The following is a 19,117-nucleotide window of genomic DNA, read 5'->3' as shown; positions in this document are numbered from 1 at the left end:
CAGCGCTCAGGTCATTTCATCAGACAGATGGCCTCAGGTATTAGTGCAGAATGCTTTGGGAACCAGAGGAGATCTCTAACCAGGTTCTGGTTGAATTAACCTCCATGTGGGACCTGATTTGGACCCGATGGCTCCAGGGAGACTTCCTTACTGTCAGATGCTGCATGATGCTGCCACTGTCTGGCTCTGGGTACTCAGTGCTCTGTGCTGCTTGGTTTCAGCTGTTCGATGCAGTGGAGTGAAGACACAGCCAGACTCCATGTCCCAGAATGCTCGCAAAGCACTGCCTCGTAACCTGGGAACCCCCGCTGACACCCCGCCCAGCACGCTGGTGGTGAACAGCAAAGGCCTCAACCCCAGTCCAAAGAGGGCCGTACGAGACCCCAAGACAGGTCGAGGTACCGACCCACACTCTGTGGTCGATGCGGCCAATTTCAGGCGCTACGTCATGACAGTGAAACGTTTCTTCTGAACAAGCTTCTGTGTTCCATGCAGCTGTGCAGGAGAGGAACTCATATGCAGTCAGTGTGTGGAAGAGGGTGAAAGCCAAGCTGGAGGGCAGAGACATCGATCCCAACAGGCGGATGAGCGTCACGGAGCAGGTAACGAATCACTGACTGAAGTACAGTTACTGTACTGAAGTACTCTAGTGGCAAAAAAAATAAAATTTAAAAAATCACAATGAACATAATTAGGGCTCCAACTACCAATATTTTTCGTAATTGGCTATTTCCATGTTTGTGCGTCCTGACCTGCCTGGTTCTGTTGTTGCAGGTGGACTTTGTCATCAAAGAGGCTACCAACATGGACAACCTGGCCCAGCTGTACGAGGGCTGGACCGCCTGGGTGTGAGCACCATGCTACTTCCTGTCTAGGGTCCAGCGAAGGCTTGGAGATCCACCAGAGTCCTGCGGGACTGGGGTGTCGGAACAGCAGCACCGGGCCACCCGAGGGGGAGGAAAATGGGCGGCGGCATCTTAGTCCGCCCCCCTAAGCTCCTGGGCATCCACACTGGGGGCAGCGGCCTCGCGGCATCGCTGCAACCACACCCCCCTCCCCTGCAACCACCGGCGCTCAGGCTAACGCAACGCTTAGTGAGCCCGCTCACCCGCCTTCCTCATTAGGGGTCGGGTCGGGCCAAACACCTCTGCCGGGAGGGAGAGGGGGAAATGCAGGGGGGGAGGAAGGGAAAGGCCTCCTAACCCTCCTCTTGGAAACACCCCCCCCCCACCTGCATAGCTCACTACACCCAGTTTTCCCCATGAACATCGATGCATCCTGTTGCGCCTGTTGACGCCCATCTGAGGGCGGGGGGGGGCAGCAGGAGGGAGCCGCCCACAGCCGACTCTGTGGGGAGGACTCTACCGGGGTCAGCCTCAGATGGACGAGGCGTTTCCATGGCCACGCTTCTTCTTCTTCTCTACTCCTCTTCCTCAGCGACATTGTAATGGCGATTGGACAGCAGACGACGCAGGTAGGGGTGAAAGGTCGGCCGCCGAGGAGGGAGGGACTGTCCTCACACTGCGCTGTGATTGGTGGAACCATGGAGACGCCGACACATCCTGTGTCCTATGTGGATTAAACCACAGTGGGAGTGGTTTCATGGATTAAACTGAAACGTCTCGTCATGTCAAATAGTTTTTGATGATCCAGAATAAAAGCAGTTATAGTCCCTTCAACAAGGACCTCTTAGTTTTCCCTTTGCTCTAGATCTTTAGTCTGTGCCGTGCTTTGGAACTTTCTGTAAGACTACATTTCTTCTTCTTCTTTTTTTTGAGCTGCCTGTTGCAATTGAGGAATCTCAGCTCTTCCTGTTTTACATTTTTATTCTGAAAAATTATGTTTGTGGTGACGGTGAAACGTGTTTATTCTTAAATCTTTTATTGAATTCTGTTGGATGCCAAATAAATGTGGAACTGAGAACAGTAGGCTGTCTTTCACTGTGGTCCTCTCATGTAGGGCTGGATTAGTCTTACATTATTGATTATTGATTTTGTTTTAAATATTTGAAATCATTGACCTTTCCTGCTTAAGCCACAGTTTTCACTTCACACCGTTGTTTCTTAATTTTAAGCAGTTATGACGCACGGTGATAAAACCTGAAACTGTTGCTGCACAAGTTACTCAACTTCTTGTTGCTAGGTAACCAAAGAGTGATGCCACCGACCTAGCTTGAGAGGTTGAGCGGCTAAAGCCTCTCGTCTGCCTGTATCCCCCAGAATGCTGTGCGGTTCTGGGTCGGGGTTCAGTGATTATTCTATATATCGTCACCTTCCTAAGATAACAGCAAGTCATTTTTTGACAAAAAAATTTTTTATTGCCTAAAAGATGTATTTTTTGTTTGTGGTTAAAAATCACTTTTGGCAAAAAATACCTTCTTATTTTAGGAATATGATGATATTCGATCAGGTGTATTATCTATTGATGCTGATCATGTGTCTGTTGAGATAAGTTATTGTTTGGTTTATTTCCAGCCCTGCTCTCATTACACCAAGTTGTTTGGTGCACAAATATTAACATAAGCACACTTTAGCATTTCATTATGGAAACTGCAGCCCCCTGTTTATTAAACCAACAGCTATGGATTCAAAGTTCACTGTTTCACAATCCAAACTCAGGATATGAAGTCCCATCTGGTCCAGCGCCGCAGCCATGACGATGACGTTGCGTAAACCGTGGAGCTGGAACCCAGCAGAACCCCTGAGGCTAGATGGAGCCTCCAGCAGGTTAATGATTGCCGGAGCTCTGCTTATTTCCAGCCGGGCCTGTGGCGACGCGTCAGACTGACGGGAGCAGCCATGTCTGGACAGCGGGTGTGTGTCTCCGATTATGAGGAGGAGGCCAGGAGGGTTCTCCCTAAAGCTGTGTATGACTACTACCGCTCCGGAGCCGACGGCCAGAGCACGCTGGCCGACAACGTGGCCGCCTTCAACAGGTACTGTCTGACCCGCTTCTGCAGAGTGGCAGCAGCTGCTGTCCGTCCGTCCACTCTCTGCCCAGGTCTGGATGGACATGGGGAAACATTAACTACTGAATGTCTTTACTTAGACATTCAGTGGATTATTAGACAGTGATGTAGTTCAATCAGGTTTATCTGAGCATTCTGGCTCAAAGCTCTGGGTATTAATTATACTTTATGATCATCTTGTTTCAAATATGTACATGTGTACAAGAACGAACATATAATAATATAATGTAATATTACACAGGTTGTAGTTGTCCCATCAGTGGGGAGACAAAAAAAATTGTCACCAAGACACAATTTGAGTTCTGGAAAATCAGGAGCAAATACATCCAGAGAAAATTCAAGTTATGTTCCTCACTCTTAGTTTATTAAAGGGACGTATTCTATAAAATCAACTTTTTTGAGCTGTTATTCCCTCATCAAAAACATTCCCGGAGTTGTTTTGATTCTTTCACGCGTGTTTGAGAAATCCTGTAAAGTCCATGGCAACCATTCAGAGGTGCCTGAGCGCTTCCTCTTATAAAGCTCCACCTATTTCCACACAGTTCCTCCTCAGAGCTGCAGTCCCCAGCTGAGTTTCTCCCTCAGAGCAGCCCTGCCTCACTCTGATCATTGCTGCCACTAGTCTGAAGGAGCAAACACCCGGTGGAGCTGGACATCTTCTGAGTTCATTGTACCAGATACTTCTCAGCGTAACCCCCCCTCAGAACAGCTGTAAACAGCATAATGAGATGCATTGTTGCCATGACGTGCTGAAGCGGAGTGTCGGAAATGGCAGGAGGTCCTTATAGACAGAATTTTGAGGTGTCAAATTTATTTTGTCATGTCATTTCTTTTAACTCTTGTTGATATACACAACATTCTTATAAGAGTTGAAGATAACATAGTTATTTGATTGTGCCATCAACGAATACCATGTGTGTGGAAAACGCAATACCCCAAAATGAACTGTTTTTCATTTTTGGACTGTGTGTTTCCTCTTTCGTTTATTCCTCTGTCTTTGGTCACAAGCACAGGATTGATCACTGAATTCTAATTCTCTCAACTGTCCACAGTCCCGGATAGTTTCCCTTCAGCCTTTTGGTACCTTGTGCAAAGCTACATGTAACGTTGTTCACGTTACTCATAGGTTTTTACTCCGTTCCCTTCATTTAGCAACAATCTCCCTGTTTACTCATTAACATGGCCTCCTTTTTCTGTCACTTTGCTTTTCTTTCATTATACATTTGCTGTTTTCAAGCCGCATTGCTCTGGACTTTTTGCTTGATCGTGCTCCATATTTTCTTGTCGGCCATCGGTAGCAGCTCTATGTGCCGCCCTCAGTGAGCTGAAGGCACATGGTCATTTTATTTTCCTTAGGTGTTTTGCAGATTTGATCTAACCAGATTTATTATTTATTTATTATATACATTTTACTTGATTTAAAAAGCTGCAATATTCATGGTCTTGAATTGATATTTTGCTTAATATATTTGATCTTTTTTGTCTTGTTTTGTTTTTTGTGGTACTGAATCCTGTTTTTGAAATAAATTGAACTAGAACCTGCCAGAAATGGATCTCTTGAAAAAAGAATTACTTGACCTTTGAAGTCAGTCTTTTTGCTTCTTGTGTATATTTTGCAAGGCGGTCATTTAAAAACAGTTCACACACACAGCAAGTCACCTGAGGGTCTGTGTGTGTGCATCCAGGTGGTACCTTGTCCCCCGGGTGCTGAGGGACGTGTCTGTTGTTGACATGTCCATCTCTGTGCTGGGCCACAAGCTCAGCATGCCCCTCTGTGTTGGATCCACAGCTATGCAGAGATTGGCTCATCCTGCAGGGGAGACGGCTACGGCTAGAGGTTAGCACACATGCACACACACACACCATGTGAAGCTTGCAACATGCAGTAATAGAGGGGTCTAGCTACAGTAACTAGGACAGGGCTGCCAAACTCATTTATAATTCAAGTCATATCAAGATCATGAATATTTTTATTAGTCAGTTGTGCCAGAATGGTTTGACAAAACCTACGAACAAACTGTTAAAATATTAATAAATAACTGTTTCTGCATCCGATAAGCACTTCTAATATTGAACATCTTTTCTCGTTAATCTGTCCCATCGGGATTTCTTGATTGCTTTTGTGATTTTGTAATCAAAATTGCATTTTTTTTCTGGTGCTAATTTAGAAATAACTTAAAATAATTTTGTGATATTAGTGCTTATGGTAAATGTGACTTTTTTTTACCATGTTGATCGTGGACTAAAACTTGACATGTAGTAAGGCTTAAGCAGCAGTGTAGTTAAAGTAAGAATTTTTATTAAATAAACCCACAATTACACATTATGCATAAATGCATTTTGCATGAATGTCCACGATCACAGAATTGCGAAAAACTAGATGGATTGGTGTAATTTGGCTGTAAACAGATAAACTGCTTTGATTTGATTGACAAAATATTATTTAAGCACACAGCTGTTATCCTGAAGGTTCTATTTATGTGTACCTATTGAGTGTGGAGGGCCATAAAAAGAGCTCTGTGGTGGGCCAGATTTGGCCCCGGGGCCTTCACTTTGACACATGTGATCTAGAGTTTTAGGGGGAATCAGTTCTTTGGACACTATTTTCTCACAGCAGAGAGGGCATAAAGAAAAACCTCATCCCCAGGAATATCACTTGTCTTCCCAGCATGCAAAGCAGTAGGTACAGGAATGATGCTGAGCTCATGGGCCACCTCCAGCATAGAGGAAGTGATGTCAGCAATGGCATCCTCTCCGGGCAGCGGCGGGGTCCTCTGGATGCAGCTTTACATCTACAAAGACCGGGAGCTCACTCTGTCACTGGTGCGCCGGGCGGAGAAGGCTGGATACAAGGCTCTCTTTGTTACCGTGGATACGCCCTACCTGGGGAAGAGGTTGGACGATGTTCGCAACCGCTTTAAAATGCCCTCACATTTACGGTAGGAACCAAAGACGGGATGACGGTGAGGTTCTGCCAACTTCCTTCCTTTGGACCAAAGGTTCTCATTTGTGTGTGTGTGTGTGTGTGTGTGTGTGTGTGTGTGTGTGTGTGTGTGTGTGTGTTCTCCTAGAATGTCTAACTTCTCCTCAGCCTCTCTGTCCTTCTCTGAGGATGACTATGGCAACGACAGCGGTTTGGCTGTTTACGTTGCTAACGCGATCGAGCCGGCTCTCAGCTGGGACGACATCACCTGGCTGAAGAAACACTCACGGCTTCCTGTGATCGTAAAAGGCGTTCTGAACGGTACACACACGCAGACACAGTCATCCACATGCAGCATTGTTTATCTCTATACTTGGCATTGAGATTGTTCCACCATTTTAACCTCTGGTGAACGACAACACATGCTGTAATAAACAGGCAAAACATTAGAGGTAGGATCAGGGAAGTTCACCGAAGATCACATGGTCTAGTTGGCTTTCTGGTTACCGTAGCAACAATGCATCCAGAAAGTATTCACACTACTTTGTTACGTCCTTGTTCCAAAATCAGCAAAAATGTTATTGATAAAATAAGATTTAAGTGCACAACTTCTATCTTGAAAGCTCTTTTTAGTTCCCTCTGGAGTCTAGATTTTTTTGTCAAACTCTGGACGTTTCCAAAGGTGGTCCACTGTTGCTAACACACACCATTTCCACTAGTGACCTGTGAAAATGGCAGCCCACTTAATTTCACTAGAAAACACCTTAGAGATTGTCAGGTGAGGAGAAACAGAGTTGTGATGTCACCACGACAACATCTGGCTAGCATCGTCCCTGCTGTGAAACATGGTAGTGGCAGCATCATGCTATAGAGCTGGTTTTTCTGCAGCTTGTCAACAAAGAGGGAGAGATAAAATAAAATAAATTCTTCCAGAAAGTGTTCTGGACCTCAGGCTACAACGCTAATTCATCTCCCAACCTGACAGAGATCCACATCACCTAGGTAACAAGAATTGGCGCCATTTTGGAATAAAGTTGTGACATAATGCAAAGCAGGAAACAATGAGGTGTTGTGAAAACGATTTGGGTGCATTGTAGAACACCACTGCCATGTTCTGTTCTGAGAACAAATCGTACTTCATTTGTTTTACTTGTTGAAGGTTAACATTTCACATCCACACTGTGGTCTGTAGATGGCGCTGTTGTGCTCATGGTTACCTAAGAATCTCAGAGTGCCTACAAAAGACTCTGTTGGAGTAATTCTGTGTGGTTTGGTGATCCTAACATGTGGAACCTCTGCAGTCTGAGCCTCTGACGCACTGGACTGTCTGCAGGTCAAGATGCTGTCCAGGCTGTGAACTATGGAGTCAGTGGCATCCTGGTGTCCAACCATGGAGCTCGACAACTCGATGGCGTTCCTGCAACGGTCAGTGTGTGTGGGGATGTGTGTGTGTGTGTGCTTGGTCGATTTCTACACAGAAGATTAAATAGCAGTTGCTGATACTAAAGATTCTATTGCGTTCATGTTTGTAAGTAAACTCTGTGTGACTTTTAGCCTCAGTTTGTTGTTTTCCTTTTTTTTTGTGTCACTCAATATGGTCTACTTGGAGGGTCTCGATGTTGTGTTAGGAGATGGTGTTCTGCAGAACTCGGTTTCAAATACAGGATACAACTAAAGTCTGCAATCTCTGGAACCAGTTTGGCCATTCCCCTATGATCTATGGCATCAACAAGACAGTTTAAGTCACAAAGCTGGAGTTCACTGGAGCTTTTCTGAACATTTGTGGAAACCTGAGATCATTTTTAAAAGCCTAGTAGATCATTAAGATCTGAAACACTCAGACCAACTTGTCTGGCAACAACCAACATCCCACATTCAGGGTGTTTTTACACCAGTCCTGTTTAATCCACCTTTAATCCAACTCTAGTTTGTGTGCATGCGTAATTTTACTGTGATGCTAGTGAAGACTAGCAGATCTTCACACCTGATAGTCCAGTAAACTCGGTTTAATTTGCAGCAAAACTGCAACATTTGTTCCATATCCACAGGTTCTCTTTCATATTGCTCTGTATAAATGAACCAAATCCTTTGAAAAACATGTTCCCCCCCTCACCTGTGGTGGCACTGCACCAAGAAACATTTAAGGAAATGACACAATGACCTCTGAAGAAGACACTGAGCTCGTACAACTTCCTTCTTCAACAAACAAAAATGGAGTTGCATCAGATTTTAGTGGTTGTGGGATTTTTCTTTTACCTTTAGCAAAAGACCACAAGTTATTTCTCCTGCCAGCGCCAAACTAGTCTTTTTGTTTTGGTTGCATTTACCCAGAATGCCCTACTCTATGGTCCGCTTCCTGCGTTTGGAGCAGTCTCCGGTGCGCGTGGCCTTCACATATAAATTCGAACTTCAACCAAACCCAGACCAAGGTTTGTGGGCAGACTGGAGGTTTTTGTGTCATTTCCTTCAATGTTTTGTTTTTGTTTGCATCAGAGTTTGATTCCCACCAACCTTGTTCAGTCCACTTTAATTCAACTCCAGTCTGTTTTACCTAGAAAGTCCAGTTCGTTTGAGGAGGTGTGATCAAACTCTTGATATGGACCAAAAAAGTCATTTTTATTTTTTTCTTCCTGTTATCCAGGTTTGGTCACCAGATCCTCAACAGCTTAAATCATTAACACAGTGTTGTCGTTTTTGATGTGTGTGTGGGTGTGTGTGTGTGTGTGTGTGTGTGTGCGCGTGTGTAGCTAGAAGTGCTGGAAGAAGTGGTGAAGGCCGTTCAGGGTCGTTGTGAAGTCTTCATGGATGGAGGAGTGAGACGAGGGACGGATGTCCTCAAGGCTTTAGCTCTGGGAGCAAAAGCTGTCTTCATCGGTCGTCCGGTTCTGTGGGGACTTGCCTGTCAGGTGAACGACCACCACCCTGGTTTAGGAGCGCGTCTTCTCTGGAACTAAACATGCTTTATAGGTTAACTTCATCTACCTAGCACAAACCTCCTCCCAATGCTACGTCCTGTCTCTGACCAGGGAGAAGAAGGAGTCACCGAGCTACTGGAACTTCTAAAAGAGGAGCTCCGACTGGCTTTGGCTCTGTCAGGTAACTGGGATGTCCTTGTTTGTTGACCCTTCATAGAAGAGTTTCTCAATCCTCAGAGACCACCACCCAGCTTATTTCAGAAGAGTTTCTGTAATACAACACCTGATTCAAATGATTGCACAACTTCCTCTGCACTCAATACCTTGCAAAACTATCCATACCCCTTTCTACATCAAAAATTCTTCACGTATTGTAGATGTCAGGGTATTTTATTAGGATTTTATTTAGATTGTATATAATGGACCAACACGAAGTGGTGCAGAATTGAAATGAAGTAAAAGGATTTGAGAAATGTGTGTTCTTTTATGCCACTGAGTCTACATTCTGCAGAATCTCATTTCACTCCTTTTTGGATCATTACTACCAGCTTTGAATTAAAGTACTACTTTTGCCCACTTTTGGCCTTCAGGTCAAAAGGTTTATTTTTTGTTTCATCTGAGCTTGTTTAGTGAAGTGAAATGTACTGCACATTTCATTTCATTCAAGGAACTTCTTCCTTCTTCTTTAGCTATGCACTTCTTTATGTTTCTCTACTGTTTTGCTTCACTACAGTAGTGAAACGGTTGGTGTATCTTGGACTGTATGTAGACATTGTGAATGTCTGGATGAATGATCTCTGACTGTGCGCAGGTTGCCGCTCTATATCCGAGGTGAGCCGGTCCTTGGTGAGGAGGGTGGACTTGACTTCCAGGATGTGAGAGAAGAATCCCAGGATAATGGCTCACCCAGCATGTCTAATGCCTCGTTAGTTCACTTTCCTTGTGCCTAGAGTCGATTGGCAAACTATACATAGAAATCATCAAATAAAATGTTGGGTCTAATAGGTTAGTACAGTGCAGAGAGAAACATGTGGCATTAACAGGAAGGTGTTTGTTGTGACTTTTGCAGATCTACTATGGATGTTTCCAAACTCGCTCATCACCTGTGAAATAAATATGACCACTGGTAAAACCTTTGTATTTATTGTTGCCTTTATTTTGTCTGCTAAATGCTAAACATCTTTACACAATCTACATATTTTCATTCAGTTATTTCCTTTATTAACCACTGGCAGTGTTATTTTAGGAGACAATGAAACAACTGGTGAACTCCTTATTTTAGCTTACCTTATGCTGTGTCCAAAAACAAAATGTGTTTTGACATAAATATCATGAAAAAAACAATTACCATAAAAGATACATGGGTTTATGCATTCAAACAAATGTACCAAAACATGGAGTGTTAAGGTGTTACCAAAAGTCTGGCTATAAAAAAAACTGTCTGGTGGGAGTGGGAGTGGGCAGATATTCTGGTGCAGGGAGTAAAAACAGGAATATATACAGAATGAGGACCCTGAAAACAGCTGCTATGTCCGCAACTATTAAATTATCTGTCATAAAATACTGTATGAGAAAAGGATCCAGATAAACTGAGAGCTTACGTGGTGTTTTTTAATTTAATTTTATTAAAGGTACCCTAAGGGAAGGACCTTTCTGCTGCTACTGACCACAGCCAACCACCACTGACAAAATCCTTTCTGAAAATGAAAGAACCAACAAAATGAATTTGCAACCTTTTATTTATTATCCACATTATCTGTCGATCCAAAGGGAACCAATCTTCTAACTGTGTAACTCGTAGGAAGGGTAAAAGCGTTACACCGTTGCTCCATGTAAACATGCGGTTGTGTGCCTGCTATGAAAGTAGAGCTCAGCCTCGCTCTTGTATGTTTATGAGTTTATTTTTTTTTGTAAAAATGTGATGCTTTAAGAAATTATTTCACTATTTAACTGCGACGCGAAAGAACTTAAAGATTAAACGAAGCGACGGCAGAGGGGCTCCATGGAGGTGGAGGGCCGGGACTTCCTCAACACTCCGCCCGTGAAAACGGTCCGGTTCGGGGGCAGTGTGGCGGAGACGCTGGACAAACTGAGAAAGGTCAGTAGCAGCATGTTTAACGGTGCTGATAAAAGCACCCCATGCCACATCTCTGGTAGACATGGACCCAAACCCGGTCCGGAGCTGCGCCCTGAACTCTCAGGATGTAGTGGGAAAACATCAACACGAACTGCTGAACTTCTGTCTTGTTGCTTGAAGGGAGACAGCGGCGATTATGAACTCCTGAAGCATCAGCTGGCGGATCCGGACATAAAGGTAGAGTGAAGCATCGCGGTGTGTGAGCTGACCCTGGACGTGCAGCATTGTTCCTCAGTTCCTCCTCTCCTCTGACAGGACGCTCAGATCATCAACTGGCTGCAGGAGTTTCGGAGCTGCGTGACCCAGCTGACCAAAGACCATGAACAGCTCATTTACACCGTTTTAGTAAGAGAAAAGCCGCTTTACTGATCCTGGCGCAACTCTTTCTCTTTATAAGACTTCATAGTAAATGAAGTAAAACCAAAATTAGTTGACGATTTTCATGTGATTCCCCTCCCAGAGGCTTCCGTGGGTTGGCCGGAGCCAGGCCGTGGTGGACGAGTTCCTGGCCTTCCTCAGCAACCTGGTGTCGGCGCAGACGGTGTATTTATGCGCCTGCCTCAAAATGGTGGTGTCCCACTTCACTCCCAGTACGCCGCTCACAGCTGGCCCGCCTGTTCCTCAGATGCTACGGCTACCCGTTAAGGACAAACTGGTGTCTCTGTTTTTCAGAGCGGGTGACCATCTGTGAGGGAGGAGTTGATATCTCTGATTCAGAAGACGAGGAGGACAGTGAGTGTTGAGGCGTTCTGCTGTGGTTCTCTGTCGGCACTCAGAACCGCCTGACACTCTGGCTTTGTTTTGATTTCAGCTGACCTCCCCAGAAACTTTGACCTGTGTCACCAGGCGCTGCAGCTCATCATCAGATACGTTCCCTCGTAGGTTTCTGACCAGCTTCTTGTTTCCTTTGCTATCTGCTCAGGATTTTGGTTTCTAACTGGAAAGATGGTGACGAGCCAACAAAAAAACAGAAACCATTTCACAATCCAGATGTACATCTTGTTCCAGTTGTTCCTTGGAAACCCTGACTCCCTGTCTCTTTTTGGTTTCTCTTAGGACGAGTCGCTTCCTCATGCCCATCCTCCAAGACCGCTTCCCTTTTGTCCAGAAATCCCCCAGAACTCTGGTAAGACCCCACCGCTGCTGCTCCCAGTGAGCAGCATGGAGCTCCACTGACGGCTTGTTGCTCCTTAAAGGAATGCTACGTCCACAACCTGCTGAGGCTAACCGTCTACGTCCCATCCGTCCGTCGAGACGTGCTGGAGCTGATCGTTGGGCAGCTGCTCAAATTGGATGTGAGTGCTGCAGCCCAGCCAGGCTGCTGAAGGTGTTTGACCTGAGGGGGGTCAAAGGTTAACGTCGGGAGGGAGCCCGTCACAGGGCTTTTCTGTGGTTTTCTAAGCTTGTTGACTTTAGGGCTGCAACTAATGACTAGTTATTAGATTAATTGATTATTTTCAATTAATCAATAATAATCAATTCCCTGTTAATTGGTTATTTGAACAATTAATCGGATTTTTAAAAAATCTTTTTGTCACATTCTGCAAATTTTGCATTTAATTTTTTATTACACAATATTAGAAATACAGTAAAATATACAAATAAAAAAATGCAACTTTTTTTTTTTTTAAACCTAAAAATAATTATGTATATAAAAAATCTTAAATGTAAAACTGAGTGAATGCTGTGAGCGTGGGACCTGAATGTCTGCTGTGTGTGTTGCAGGTCAGCGCATCGAGGGCAGAGATCGAGGAGGCGGAGGAGAACCAGAACCAGCCTGAGGACGGACTCTTTGACATGGTAACAAGAACCATGTGTGAAACAGTTCTGCTCCACAGCATCACTGGGTTAATGTTTTATAATGCTCAGTTCTTCATTATAAAACATAATGAAGAACTGAGCAATGCTACCAGCTCTTTCGAATCGCTTTCAAGTAGCTCATCTTATTAGTTAATAATCTTTATATTTACATTATACTAACACTTTAATCACTGATTTTTTTTCTGACACATTTTAAAACAGTCCCTCAGGATCCAGCTGAAGAACTCAGTGATTCTGAGAATAGATTTTATTTCTAATCCTCTCATCCTGTCACATATTTTACCTTCCTGATGGATTTTAACGACTTGAACCAGATAAAAACTCGGTACAATGAGACAGATGTGATTTGGATCTATTCTGCTGCCTGACTGTGTGTCAGCTGCCTTCAAAATGTCTGCCTCTACTGTACATACGTTTTAGTAATGACCTGAGGTGAAAGACCCTCTGACTGTGCAAAAGTTCAAGGGCAGTGAAAACTTAAAAGTGAGTATTTTCTGTGTGTGTGTGTGTGTGTGTGTGTGTGTGTGAGGATGAGGACATGACTGCAGACCAACCGCACCGGACTAACATAATGGCCCACCCAGTGGCTGAGAGGCTGGACACACTCATGGTTGTTCTCATGGCTTACATTAGAGACGTCTGCAATGTGGATGGTACTGACACACACACACACACACACAATACATGAAAAGGGTGACCGGGGGGGGTTGTGTGTCAGCGCATCCTTAAAGTTGCTGTATGTAACTTATAAAATTTTTTATTACATATTGTTTAATCTGTCACGATGTTGTGACTGTGTGATATGAGACTATTTTGATCTCCTCCACTACTGCTGTCTGAAGAAATGCCCCTACCAAAAACAACCAGAGAAAGGAGGCGGGGCTTAGCGCTGTTAATCATCCCCCATTTACTTGCTGCTAAATGTTGCTAATGGCAGAGAAACAACTTATTGTTACAGAAAATCAGTTTATAGATGGATAGAAACTTTAACAATCCCTTTGAAAAATTGTGATTTCCATTTTCCACACAGCACTCTGAGATATACATTTAACACTTAAAACATTGAATTTTTAAAGAAACATTAATATTAAAACCCAAATCCTACAGTCACTCTGTTTCTGTTGTCCTGCTAGCCCTCCTCTCTCCCTACCAATGAGGAGTTGAACAGCATTCATGGTAAAAGAGAGCAACAGGGAGGTGGGATGATCAGCGCTCACATGAGATTGATTGACAGCGCTAGGACCCGCCTCCTAGTACTGATTGGGTGTTTCTAGTTAGTACTGGGAGAAGGTGAAGCAGCTAAATCTTTTATTTATTCATTTTTTCTTATTATCTGCACATACCTTAATGTCACAACATAGTGACGGTTTCAACAAAAATGTAAAAAGGTTTTTTATTAAAGAGTCTATCTAAAATTAAGGCCTTAAAATGTATTAAATTCATTTTAGAAAATGTGAGTTGGCACTGCGCTAAATTCAAAACACCTACACCTCCAGGTTTCATTTACCTCTACGGTTCTGCTCTCATCTCATCTCTGAAGTCCAGTCGAGTCTCTGCGGGTCCATGTCAGGTGACCGGACCACCTCTCCGTCTCTTCCAGGTTCGTTTCACGCTGAACGGACCAAGGAGCTTTACAAAGACCTGCTGAGTGTGTTCGACAAGCTCATTCTGCCGACTCACGCTTCCGGTCACGTGCAGTACACGCTGTTCTACCTCTGCAGCTTCAAACTGGTCAGTATGCCGGGACGGGATAAGGGCCGTCGTCGTCCTGCCCGTCCTCCGTCTGAGCCGCAGTGCGTGTCTGTGTCCCCCGGTCCAGGCTCTGGCCGAGGCCTTCCTCGATCACCTGTGGAAGGTTCTGCAGAACCCGACGCAGCCCGCCATCCTGCGCCAGGCCGCAGCTGGATACCTGGGGAGCTTCATGGCCCGAGCCAAGTTCGTCCCTGTTCTGTGAGTCTACAAGGTTTCTCAAAGCGTGGGCCACCAGAGGGCGCTAGAGGCGCATCAGGAAGTTGGATGGAAGATGAGGGAAAAAAATGCAAAAACAAAAGAATTGGATTTTTTTTCATAAATTTATTATGATTCTTTTTAATCATAAAATCTAATCTGTTTTTCAATCATTATTGTAAAATAAAGGTTTAATTGACTTATTGAAATGTGATCATTTTTCTGGTTAGCTGCCTGTCAAACTTAAGCTGCTTTGCTCCTCAAGCTAGCGTAGCAAACGGGAAACTGAAAAGTTTGTCAAGAAAAAGAGTGAAGGATCCGTCCAGCAGCTGCTGTGGAAAACTCTGCTGCAGAATACCATGAGAGCTACGAGGCAGCATTTATGCTAAACACATTTAATAACGATTGAGGAGTGAATAAAAAGAAAACCAGGTTTCTGTACTTATTTTGTAGCATTGTAGTCTGTGGGTCTTCAAAGGGGGTCCCTGACCAGAAGCTAATGCTCTTTGGGGGCCCCAGAGGCGGCTCTGCAGCGGGGGTCTGACTCCCTGTCCTCCTGTCCTCCCAGCACCGTCAGGGCGTGTCTGGACCTGCTGCTCACCTGGATCCACGCCTACATCGACAGCCAGGACAGCAGCGGCCGGCAGGTGTGCTGCGACATCAGCCTGCATGGACCCTTCTACGCCGCCTGCCAGGCCGTGTTCTACACCCTGGTGTTCAGACACAGAGCCATGCTGGAGGCCAACATGAAGAAAGGTGACAGCAGCCGGGGGGTGGAGGGGTTACCTGCCAGGCTCAGAACAGGAGCTCAGCTCTATTTCTGTCTCTCTCTGGTTTCAGGGTTGGAGTATCTACAAAGTCTGAACCTGGAGCGGCTGGTCATGTGTCAGCTGAATCCACTCAAAGTATGTCTGCCTTCAGTCACCAGCATGTTTGCAGCCATCACCAGGTACACACACACACTCACACACACACATACTCACATTCATGGATGGTGGAAGCTTCCACAGACATAACCTCACCTTCAAATCATTTCACATTTTCTCACATTACAACTAGAGATAAACTGATCCAATATTAATATCTGTATCAGTCCTGATATTGAAAACGATTCTAGATTGGATATCTTGACAATGATATGTTGTATAAATAAATGTGCTGTACTGGTGCAGAGTTAATAAGGAAGTAAAATAAACCAAACTGTTTCAGCTGAAGCTCCAAAGAAGCAGAGCTCTGCATCGTCTCCTGTGTCTGTGTTGCAGGAAGTACCAGGTGGTTTTCTGCTACACCATCATAGAGAGGAACAACAGGCAGGTGCTGCCGGTGGTCCGCAGCTCTGCAGGAGGAGACGGGATGACCACCAACACCAACCCTCTGGACAGCTTCTTCCCCTTTGACCCCTACCTGCTGAAACGGTACACTAGCTGGGTAATCCAGGGTTTCAGGAGGAACTCCCTACATACTGAGTGTGTCCTTAGATTGATGATGAACATATCAGAACACACAGGAGGACCAGTTTCATGCAGGTTTTCTGATTCTCCAGAGGCCAGAACCACCCAGTTTCCTGAACTTCCTCTGCACAACTAAATGTTCTAAAAACCCTCTCCTCTGTCTTTTTCCTCTGTTGGAAGTGACAACATATCTTCCTTGGTCTCTCTGCTCCAATAGCACAGATCTGGAATTGCAAACTGTAGTTGGTTAAAATTCAAAAATCCTTTTTTTTAACTTATAGGGTTAAATAAAGTCTTCTTTTGGATGGTGATGCTGTGGGCAGGAATGATCTCCAGTAACAGTCAGTATTGCACCAAATCTGAAGAAGCCTCTGACTGAATACTGTTGGTGTATGACATGCTAGCAGCTCAATATCCAGTGAGCAATATATTGCTAACCACAGTACCACATCCTGGGCACCACCATCAGGTGATAGCTATAGCTCTGCTAATCCACCTCATTAGCTTTAGCCGCTACTCTTTCAATCTCTATCAGTCTCAAGGCCTCCTTTTCTATTCCTCTGTGATGTGGGGTCATAGTTCAGGTATTACTTGAGCTTTTCAGATGATAATCAGCGTCCCCCAGTTGTAAACACAATGCTTTATTGCCACGGTTACGCAGCATATTAGCTGTATGAAAGTAAAAATGTAGGAGCAAAAGTCAGCATCCAGAACCAGAGGGAACGAAACGGCAACGATTCAACCAATAAATGATGAGTAAAAGAAGATGATGAGCCAATCAGAACAGACGTCAGCATGTCAACTCAGCGCTCACATGGTCTCTGACGTTAGGGATTGGTTTCTGTGTGTGCAGGTCTGGTCAGCTGATTGAACCACTCTATCAGGCTTGGGATGACCTCGCAGAAACTGACCTGCTTCCTCCCAAAGCAGCTCAACAGGTGAGCTGATTGGCTGCCGGGAATGTGACGCATTTACTTCCTGTTTTATCACCGGCCTTCCAGTTACTGCCGTTTCCAAACTGTGACAAAGCTCTGGCGTCAACGCATTCGCAGTTTTTATGATCCGCTCCTGGATCAAGGTCATCATACGTGAATTTTATTTCTCGATGATTTCTGTGTTTATGTTCAAAATCCTTTCAGAATCATAGCAGGAAAGTTGTTCTGCTCAGCTCTTCTTCATCACACTGTTCTGTCTTCTGATGAAAATCACTGGCAGCATCTCCTTTATAAATGTGCGCAAATCTTTGCTGATATTTTGCTAATGTTGAAAAACCATAGCTTTGGAATTGCGGTGTTTCCATTAAGTAAGAAATGAAATTGAAATCACGAGTGAATAAGTTTGTTCATGAGATAAGTTATTAAAAATCATGGCAGTGACAAATGTAAACAGTTACATGAGATGCATTCATACATCTGTTCAAGCGATCATCTATCAGCCAATCAGAGGAGACTTTGGCGTCACACAACTTTTTCTGAATTGTGATGTGAGAGCTCTGGTGGAGCCAGCTGCACACTGTCTGAAAAACAAAAACAAACCGTCATCCTCCTAATACCACTTCCTGTTGCCTTCGTCATTTTCACCAGTAGTAACATCCAGCTGTCGATCGCGTGACTCTTATGATGCAAAAAGAGAAGCTTTTCCATTGCAGTTTTGCGAAATACATCTATTTCAATGCAACTTAAAGAATTATGAACTTCAGCAACTTGAAAGGAAAATCATCGCTCACTTTAATCATAACCTATTGAGTTAATTAAGCTCCCCATATAAGCAGGGGCCTATGACAAAAGTCAAATTGGGCCGCTGGTGTAGCTGCTGTCACTACATAAATCTAAAAACCACCTCATCCCAGCAAAAACTTTGTGGGAAAACGTGAGTTGTTTTTAAAATTGGTGTGTTTCCATTAAGCAGATTTATTCTCGTAATTTCAATTTGAGCAATTCTGTGGCAGCGACTTTAGAATGGTTTTTCAGAGTAAAAACCTAAGGCGGGAAAAGAGTCTGGGTTTTCCTGATGGTGGTTGTTCCGTCTGTTTTAGGCCCTGAAGGAGGATGAAGACGATTTCTTGAGTGGGGAGACGCCACACGGAGACGCCGTGCTTGGACTGACCCCCAGCTCGTACGGTTCCAACGTCTGCAGCCCCAACAGCGTGGGTTCCCCCCCCACGGCCCAACACCCAGCCTTCAAGTTTTAATCCCTCGCCGTGAACCTTCGTATCCTGGCAGAGAGGGCTGCTCTCATCAGAAGCTCCGCCTCTGAGCCGCCGAGACCAGAGGATCCATGAACAGTGACTTTATTTCTGCTGCTTAATGCTGCAGCCGCCCACAGATGGAATATGAATATGAAGTAGATGTGGGTCATTTTAAAAATTTGGTACTATACAGTACTCCAAGAGTGCTCACACACACCTTATGAACATTTTCTATGAATAGATCATGTCTTAAATAAACAGTTAAAGAAGTGGTACCAGGTGTTGGTGTGGTACATATGCATCCCAGTTCACCAAGTAACCATGGTAACACATGGTAAGCACTTGGCTGTACTTAGAGAAAATCTGTGTGTTCAGTTAAACCACAGACACAGCTAAGGTTTCTCAGAACACTTCAGCTAACCACAACCAGCCCTCCACCTGAGCCATCAGGAGCTGGGCTTTTTACTTAATACAAATCAATTCATGGTTATCCCATAACTTTCTCTAGCTGAACAGAAACAAAACTGAAGTTTTTTATCTTTGGACCTGCAGAGGAATGATCCAGAGTCAACACACAGCTTCAGTTATTACAGCTGGAAACTAGAGATCTCTGGGAGTAGTGCTGAACTCTGACCTGAACAATCAGAGCAACATAAAGACGGTTACAAAGTCGGCCTACTGTCACCTGAAGAACATTTCCAGAATTAGAGGACTAATGTCCCAACAAGATCTAGAGAAACTCATGTAATAAAAAGTCTAAAAATGGA

At 44.4% G+C, this 19,117-nt stretch overlaps 3 protein-coding genes across 5 annotated transcripts in view; all 3 read left to right on the top strand.

Moving 5' to 3' along the window:
• The window catches only part of smg1 (SMG1, nonsense mediated mRNA decay associated PI3K related kinase), a 50,630-nt gene extending 48,704 nt beyond the window's left edge, over positions 1-1,926 (top strand). For both annotated transcript variants that reach the window (XM_005809460.2, XM_023348520.1), the window contains 3 exons: positions 222-398; positions 496-602; positions 775-1,926. In XM_005809460.2, the coding sequence (XP_005809517.1) occupies positions 222-398; positions 496-602; positions 775-852 (362 nt within the window). In that variant the 3' untranslated portion in view covers positions 853-1,926. The remainder of the gene's footprint in view (positions 1-221; positions 399-495; positions 603-774) is intronic.
• Positions 1,927-2,746: 820 nt separating this feature from the next.
• hao1 (hydroxyacid oxidase 1) lies at positions 2,747-9,944 on the top strand. The gene is made up of 8 exons (XM_005809458.2): positions 2,747-2,935; positions 4,654-4,805; positions 5,637-5,907; positions 6,040-6,212; positions 7,225-7,316; positions 8,639-8,797; positions 8,918-8,987; positions 9,618-9,944. Exons 1-8 carry the CDS (start codon positions 2,799-2,801, stop codon positions 9,683-9,685), a joined length of 1,122 nt encoding a protein of 373 aa, XP_005809515.1. The 5' UTR covers positions 2,747-2,798; the 3' UTR covers positions 9,686-9,944.
• Positions 9,945-10,580: 636 nt separating this feature from the next.
• On the top strand, positions 10,581-18,625 carry rrn3 (RRN3 homolog, RNA polymerase I transcription factor). Of its 2 annotated transcripts, XM_005809464.2 has the most exons (17): positions 10,583-10,904; positions 11,064-11,120; positions 11,199-11,288; positions 11,404-11,533; positions 11,616-11,675; positions 11,755-11,821; positions 12,000-12,069; positions 12,140-12,238; positions 12,669-12,743; positions 13,294-13,417; positions 14,365-14,495; positions 14,584-14,714; positions 15,280-15,467; positions 15,552-15,660; positions 15,974-16,126; positions 17,016-17,100; positions 18,198-18,625. In XM_005809464.2, exons 1-17 carry the CDS (start codon positions 10,809-10,811, stop codon positions 18,351-18,353), a joined length of 1,821 nt encoding a protein of 606 aa, XP_005809521.1. In that variant the 5' UTR covers positions 10,583-10,808; the 3' UTR covers positions 18,354-18,625. The 2 variants fall into 2 exon arrangements, with proteins under 2 accessions (XP_023204143.1, XP_005809521.1); XM_023348375.1 differs by lacking the exon at positions 18,198-18,625 and having other exon boundaries at positions 10,581-10,904; positions 15,552-15,616.
• The last annotated feature ends 492 nt before the right edge of the window (positions 18,626-19,117 follow it).

The sequence above is a fragment of the Xiphophorus maculatus genome, chromosome 16, assembly GCF_002775205.1.
Source record: "Xiphophorus maculatus strain JP 163 A chromosome 16, X_maculatus-5.0-male, whole genome shotgun sequence".
Taxonomy (NCBI): domain Eukaryota; kingdom Metazoa; phylum Chordata; class Actinopteri; order Cyprinodontiformes; family Poeciliidae; genus Xiphophorus; species Xiphophorus maculatus.
Note: the sequence above shows the minus strand (reverse complement) of the source record. Positions and strands in the feature narration are given on the sequence as shown.